The sequence below is a fragment of the Montipora capricornis genome, chromosome 9 (genome assembly GCF_036669925.1).
Source record: "Montipora capricornis isolate CH-2021 chromosome 9, ASM3666992v2, whole genome shotgun sequence".
In the NCBI taxonomy this organism is placed as follows: Eukaryota; Metazoa; Cnidaria; class Anthozoa; order Scleractinia; family Acroporidae; genus Montipora; species Montipora capricornis.
In genome coordinates, this window is record NC_090891.1 from 21,876,319 (window position 1) to 21,883,818 (window position 7,500).

General features: G+C 39.3%; 1 protein-coding gene and 1 pseudogene across 1 annotated transcript in view; one reads left to right on the forward strand and one right to left on the reverse strand.

Moving 5' to 3' along the window:
* LOC138016692 (von Willebrand factor D and EGF domain-containing protein-like) overlaps positions 1-7,500 on the reverse strand; it is a 135,381-nt gene that overhangs the window by 29,254 nt on the left and 98,627 nt on the right. Inside the window, exons 21-22 of the mRNA XM_068863885.1 lie at positions 138-251; positions 1-16 (exon numbers count right to left, since the gene is read on the reverse strand). The exon at positions 1-16 is cut by the window's left edge and continues 98 nt beyond it. Of these exons, the coding sequence (XP_068719986.1) occupies positions 1-16; positions 138-251 (130 nt within the window). The remainder of the gene's footprint in view (positions 17-137; positions 252-7,500) is intronic.
* Positions 5,069-7,500, forward strand: part of LOC138016264 (uncharacterized) — a 9,987-nt pseudogene continuing 7,555 nt past the window's right edge.

Consider the following 7,500-nt stretch of genomic DNA (forward strand, 5'->3'; position numbering starts at 1 on the left):
GCACATTCGTCGATATCTAGAAACGGAAATATAGTGGGATGATAGGTGTGAGGTAGCGTGCTACGTTATCACAAGGGAGACAAAGGGAAATACTTGATTATTATATTATTGTAAAGTTCAGTTGGTGTTTGACCCACCTGTTTCGCAATGTGCTCCAGTAAATCCCGCTGCACAGTTGCAGGAGTAAGTGTTGATGCCATCTACGCATGATGCCCCATTATTGCACGTTTGATTGACACAATCATCGATATCTGAAAGTATAAACCAAAAATGGACACTTTTTTAATCTTTAGCGTCCATTTCAACATTTTCATCACACGATAGGATACAACTCTAGTCTTTATTATATGACTAGCACCGTGAGCGGGCAAAATGAACCAAATCCCGCGCTGTGATTGGCTACCCGAGCGGGCAAGATGGAGCTATACTGCCCGCTCGGGATTTTTCGCTTGGTCCCGCAAAGTCAAAGATCATTTTTTGGTGTTTTATTCCATACAACAAGATGATCTACGATCGTAAGTCGGGCTGTGGCCACACGTGTGCTGCTAAGGATCATAGCCTGGAAATACTGTACTAATCCCTGAATGGAGGGTACTTCTAGTAGTACACATGTACCTTGGGGATGGCCTCTACCATATTCATCTCTTGCATGAGAATCAAAAATCTTATAACTCCCATTATCAGTATGATAGATACTAACACCAATACATCCTATTGTCAGAATAAATGAAGAATAATTTTGTGACAAGAGTAATTCAAATGCACTGTCTATAGGTATACTGTACTGATATCCCTCAATTATTGAATCACTATTATGTAGATTACCTGTGTAGCTTTTACTTTAATTAAGCTGGTAATTTTTCTCAGACATAGCAATCATAGCTGGTAATTCTGTTTGCATTAAATACACCTGCCCTGTACATTGTGACAGTGTAGAATACAATTCATTACCGATTTCCATAATTTGTACCAGGTCATTACATGAATTAATTCCTTTGATATTATTATAAATCAAAGCACACAAACTCATAGCAACGTATCGTTGCCCAGCATTCGCACCAAATACTGTAATATCACCTTGACTATATGGTGCCTTTACTGTCCAGGATGGATCAATATTATTCATTGGAGGCCCAGGATTTGTTTCTATGTCATTACATAGATTTATTTTAGCACAGCATCGTCTATGATCACCATTCTTGTACAAACTCGTTGGTCCACAGCATGTGTACAACACTTGATATTTCTTCAGATTTACGCGTTTTCGTGTCCTAGTGTATTTTCCAAAGCAAGTCAAACGTCGTGTTTGACGAAATTTATAACTGGCAATAATTATCAACTTGAATTATTCGCCTTCTTTTCATTTGACTTCTCAGCCTGCAACTGATGTAACCATGAAGTTTTGACGAAAAAGGAGTGATCTTGAGAGTCTTTTTCCACACAAATACCCTCAGTTTTCTGCTTTTCTGCGACAGACGTTTCAGCTTCTTCACAGGAATCCTATTAGGTTTCGCGAATCATCACGACGTCTCGATACATGGCATTCACGTACAATTAACACGGTTATGATTACAATATACAAACTTAGCATAACGTGATCTCAATTCCTCTCTTTATTTTATTTTCACTACGCCATCATGTTGATGATGTACAAATGGGTGCATTGCCTCCCCTAGCAAATTCCCACATCCACCCTGTGACCCCCTTCCGCGATATCGGTTTATCATGTCAGCGGTCGCTCACAACATTAATAACTGAAATGCAGGATGACAGGGCAGTAGCCCGTTTCTCGAATAGTCCCGATAACTTTTCGGGCCATTTGTGAAACTGGCAACCGCTTATTTTGGAAAGCCGATCTTTTGGCATGTTTTCAAGGTAACAAAAAGAAAAATTAGTGTGAAGTTTGACGACTTAAATCCTCTCCGTTCTTGAAATACAAAGGGAAATGTGACACCCGAAAATGGCCCGTAAAGTTTCGGGACCTTCGAGAAACGGACCCCTGGACCGATGTCATGTTCTACGCAGCTTGAATACAACAAGCAAGTGGTTAAAGAATGCTTAAATTGGAAACATCTAAGATTCTAAATCGAGCGGCAAAACTACAGAATGTAGGGCGACAATTTTTTTTATTCCTCGTTCTTCAAGGACAGTCACATGGTTCACATCATCTACGTTACATTCATTTTTAAGGCCCATCAGGCCTTAACTGCAAAAGCTTTGTAAGTTCGGTATTTCTGAGGAACTGCTGAACTGGTGTCAAGATTACCTTAGTAATCGAAGACAAAGAGTAGTCATTGATGGTTATTTATCTTCTTTGACAGAAATCACCTCTGGTGTACCGCAGAGTCCTATTCTTGGGCCACTATTTTTTGTTTTGTTTATACTTAATGATTTACCCGATGTAGTTTGTTCTGCAATCACAATAGCTTTGTATGCTGATGATAGCAAAATGTTTAGAGCAATAAACTGTGATCATGATCAAATACTCTTCCAAAACGATTTGGATAAACTTTACCATTGGAATCAACGCAACCTGATGGATTTCAAGTGCAATCAAGTGCCCTTTACCAACAGAGTGCATTTGAGTGATACAGTTCTCGTGGAGGTCAAGAGATTAAAAGATTTAGGAAGACTGACTGACAACGGTTTATCCTAGAACTCTCATATTGATATGATCACTGCCAAGGCAAACAGAATGTTAGGCTTAATTAAAAGAACGTGCATGGATCTCAAGGATGAATCTACTCTAAAGACCTTGTACTGCTTCCTTGTCAGATTGAATCTGGAATACTACGCTGGTGTCCGTTCACCAAGAGAAACGTAAACAAACTGGAGAGAATTCAGCGTAGAGCAACTAGGTTCATTTTAAAATCGAATGAACCATACGATGTCCGTCTAAGTAAGCTCAATCTGTTAACTCTTGAGCAAAGACGTTTCTTTGTCGATGTTACCTTCTTGTTTAAGGCTCTCAATGGCCATTTAGATGTTGACTTTTCTCAATTCTTAGATTTTTATAGCGAAGGGGACCGTTAGTTACCGAGACATTTCGGCACTAAATAATTAAAAAAGAAATATGACAGGACAAACATACTTAAAAACAGTTACTTTTATAGGATCAGGGGCACCCAACGTCAATTTTCGTAAAACACGTGTTCGGAAGACGATTTAAGATCTAGAACTTATTTTCGGAACATTTGTTGTGAAATTTCTTGCTTGCCAGCCTGACTCCTAGGATTTTCGAACACCTAAAAGATGATCCCTATAATTTTCGGATCACTAGACTTTCACCTTAGAAATCCGAAAAGATGAAACATTTTTAGGGGATATGCCTATATCTACCGTTTAAATACTAAAATACGTTTAACAATGCTACATTGAAGTGGTTTTGAACTATATTCTCGTTGGGTGCCCCTGTAGGATTGTGCATGAATGGAACAGTTGCCTCTTGAGGTCCGTTCGGCATGCAATGTTGACAAGTTTAAAGCTAGTGTTATTAAATTTGTAACAAAATTGTAAATATTATTACAGTTGTTAGTGAGTTTATTGCAATTTTTATAATTTTTATGAGGTGATTTGTTTTTATATGGGGTCACGCAACTCTTTTACAAATTATCCTTATGGCTTTTTTTTCTCTTTCATTACTATTATTATTTGTTGTAAATATTCCATTAAATTGTAATAAATAAATTAATTTAAAATGAAGTATTAATATGAACAGTCAGATGGAGTGAGAAGCAAAAAAACTGACAACAAAATATTTACAAGAATTATCCCTGACTCAGGATTACAAACAGAAGCAATGTGAAAGTATCGGATTAAATTTTCAAGATCTCTTGAGATGCAGTTGTTTACTGTTCTTACCACAGGAAAAACCTTGATTTTCCAGGTTAATGTAAAAAGTGTAATAGTCATGGTGTTTAGGGAGAAATTAAGGCCTTTATGCAACCGTAAATAGCTTCCCTTCACTACCGCCACTGGTCCGTGCAGACATGTTCATGTTTCCGCGCTCAAAACGGAAAATGGATGTGGTAGGCAACCTATTGGAAGGTTGCCACCTTTCTGCTCAAATAAAGCTTGAACTAGAACGAAAAAAAATTGCCCAAACACGAAGAATGTCTAAGATCGTTCATAAAAAAGGTCATTTGCACTTTCAAAATGTCTCACTTTCCTGATCTAATCCGGACGTTCCCTGTATTAACACCCACCCACCCACACACAAAACGGAACGGGAGGCTTGTAGTGAACGGACGTTGCGTGACACCCGGTAAATATTTATTCTCTCTCCTTATCATAAAGTGACCCCAGTCATGTAGGATTTCAATTTGATTGTGAGAATTCAATGAAGGTATCGGGTTTGGAGTATCACTTACGATTTAGAGCGAGAGTAATTCATATGATTTAAGTTTAACGAAGAGCTTGACTCTGTATCATTTACATTTGTATATCAGTCGTACGTTTTCCAGATGCTTTCGGAAATCCGCTCTCCTTATTGATTTCAATATCCTTGCCCGTGACTGATGTCTTTGATCGCACAAAACACGTGGAATCTAACGCTGTAAATTGCTCTAGGAACTCTTCCTCCCGTTCTTCCTTCCAGAAAACCGTACCCATAATTGCTAGCACTTTCTATGCGTGCCTCGGAAAGGTTTTCCAGAATAAATTGTTTTTCCTTTTCAATAAGCGTGAATTTCTCTCCAGCTACGTCAAATTTTGCGCCGGGAATGATCGAATCTCTCGAAAATTCAACAGACATTCTATTGAAACGGAGAACCCTAGCCTGAACCACACATGTATGAGCCCCTTCCATGGGTTTTAGGGAACAAGAGAACTGGAACATTTATTCGTATGGACTAGGGGATCTTTTCAAATTATTTTCAGGGAACAAGAAAACTCTTGAGTAGATTATTGGGAACAAAGGAAAACCGATCTACTTTCAATAATATATTATAACTTTGCGCGCCCCTAAAATATAAAATCTGTTACCTTCTTGAGTATTGTTACGAACTGTGCAAGGAATCTTGGAAATGTTTGTTTTATCATGTGGCACAAAGTATATACCTAATTCAAGATGGCGGAAACTGACACAGTACAGTACAGTGTACCAGTTACTGGAGCAATATACCACAATGGGCAGGAAAAGCCCACGGAGAGATGGAGCTTTGAACTTGGGCTACATTTACCTGAAGATAAGATTCTTTCAACCGTTTTGAAGCGCCTGGAGAAAGCTTACGGAATCAAGGACAAATGCACCGCTTTGAACATTACAAAGTTGAAGCTTCAGGCTTCAGCGAAAGACTTTACACCGATATTGTCCGAGTGGCCTAAAGGCAGGATATTTTCTATCGACAGTCAAGAACAGTGGGATAACTGCTTTCCAAATTTAAAAATTCAACTTCAAAGATCAGAGAACTTGTTGGTAAGCAACTTTCTCATCAGTGTTCCATGTTTGCATGCATGTGACCAATCCATGCATGTGTTAACATAAACAGCCTGTCCCACTCAATGGTGACAATATTGAAAAAAAGTTAAATTAGTTGATTGCAAGCAATTTTCATAACCAAAAATTAACTGACATAACTCAGTCTATTTATTTAGCTTTTAGGTGTCAACCTGGCCTCACTTACTTGTTATAACATTTTTCCTGCAGTAAGCACTCACAATGGTAAAAATCTTAAATATGGTCCAGTTGATTCTTGTTCATTTCAGTGAAGGTGTTTGAAGTTAAAACAGCAGATGTCCGTGAGGTGCGACTGACATGCCCCTATAGCTTGAATTCGATTACAGATTCAGCAGGGCAATCAAAGAACGGTTGAAGAGGCAATGCTTTACACCATTTGCTTACTTCACAGCTCCCAAGTCCTATTACTCACAGGTTTTCACCACCACATATTACAAGGATTTACCCAAGTAATGCCCTCCAAAGGCGCACAAACTATCTGAAGAGCAGGTGAGTGAAATGAGGAACTGGAGAGCAATGTATGGTCAGAGTGTCCCCCAGTAAACAATGCGAAACAGCAAAGGACAATCCAGGAACTCAGACCATAAATTTGTATGCAGCTGACTCTCTGACTGTACAGCCCCTAGATTTCACAATGCTGAGTGAAGCATCGGCAGTCCCAGTGCCGCATGGTGAAACAACAGAGACTTTTTACAAACTAAGCCAGATTGTCTGTGTTAAAGCTGATTCCAGTGATACTCGTCAATTATTCATAATGGCCTGTCTGCAAGAGAATGTGAGTGTTGGCATGAAGAGGGTGAAAGCCAAAGTGTTCATTCAAGATCCTTTCAGTCCAGTGCTGTTGACAGAAGATGCAGAGAGATATGTCGATGTGAGCAACAATGTTTGTGTCCTAACCTGCTATAACTACCGTGAAGATACCTTAGAGCTTTAAGAAGATGATCTTATCCTTCTCCTTGATGTGCTTCACCATACCATTGAAGTCGTCACTGTCACAGAGGCAGCTGAATCAGTTGAGATGACAGAAACGACAGTCGATGAAGTACAGCATGAGCGAATTCCAAGGAGACGAAAGAGGCGGTTCGAAAGCTATTTTTTCTACTGTGAATCGAAAGGTAAAACAAGCAAACAAATATGGGGAACAACGATAAACATTTTTGAGGATCAAGGGAACAGCGCAAAAATTTTCGGGATCAAGGAAACGTGAGCTAAAAACATTTTTGGGAACAAGGGGTTTTATTAATTAATGGGGAACAACGGATAAAATCCAAAAAGATTAAGGGATCAAGGGAACATGTCCCCCCCCCCCCCTCCCGTTGGTTCGTTATTAATGTTGTGAGCGAACGCTGACACGATAAAACGACATCGCGGAAGGAGGTCAAAGAGTGGATGTGGGAATTCGCTTCCCCCCTAGTACATCACATTTTCCCACGACATTCAACATTGTCAACATTGCTCGTGTTGGTAACGCACTCGTATACAATATGCGAACGTACACGATTACACAGAAAACTTATGCACTTGATACATTGCACAAAATATATGAAATAATGATCATGACTGTCGTAAAATCAAAGAAGTTACTTGCATCTTCGCTTCGGTAAGTGGCTTCTCTCTCATTCAACATGACGGCTTTCTTGTTGTCGTTGTTGTCCTCCGTGCCATTATGCTGATTATAAAATATCAGCTTGCACCCGTCCGCATCAAAATTTCGAGTAAAGTTCCGCAATGTACTTCTGTCATTGCTAGTCATAGCTTGCACATATTTTGTATTCAACGACTGCTCAACTGATCTCTTTAGAACTTGTAAGAGCTTCATAGCAACATTTGAGATATTTGCAGAGAGTTCGCGGAACGACCCCTTTCGAATTGCACGCTCATTTTCGTGTTTTGAGTTGGGTCTACCACGAACAGTCTGTGCGTTTGTAAGTAGTTTGAGCTAACACCGTAACTCGCTTCTGCCATACCTGTAATGTATGCCTACCATCACAGAGAATCCCTTCTAAGGTTATCGAAGAGAAATGAAAATCGGAATGAACATT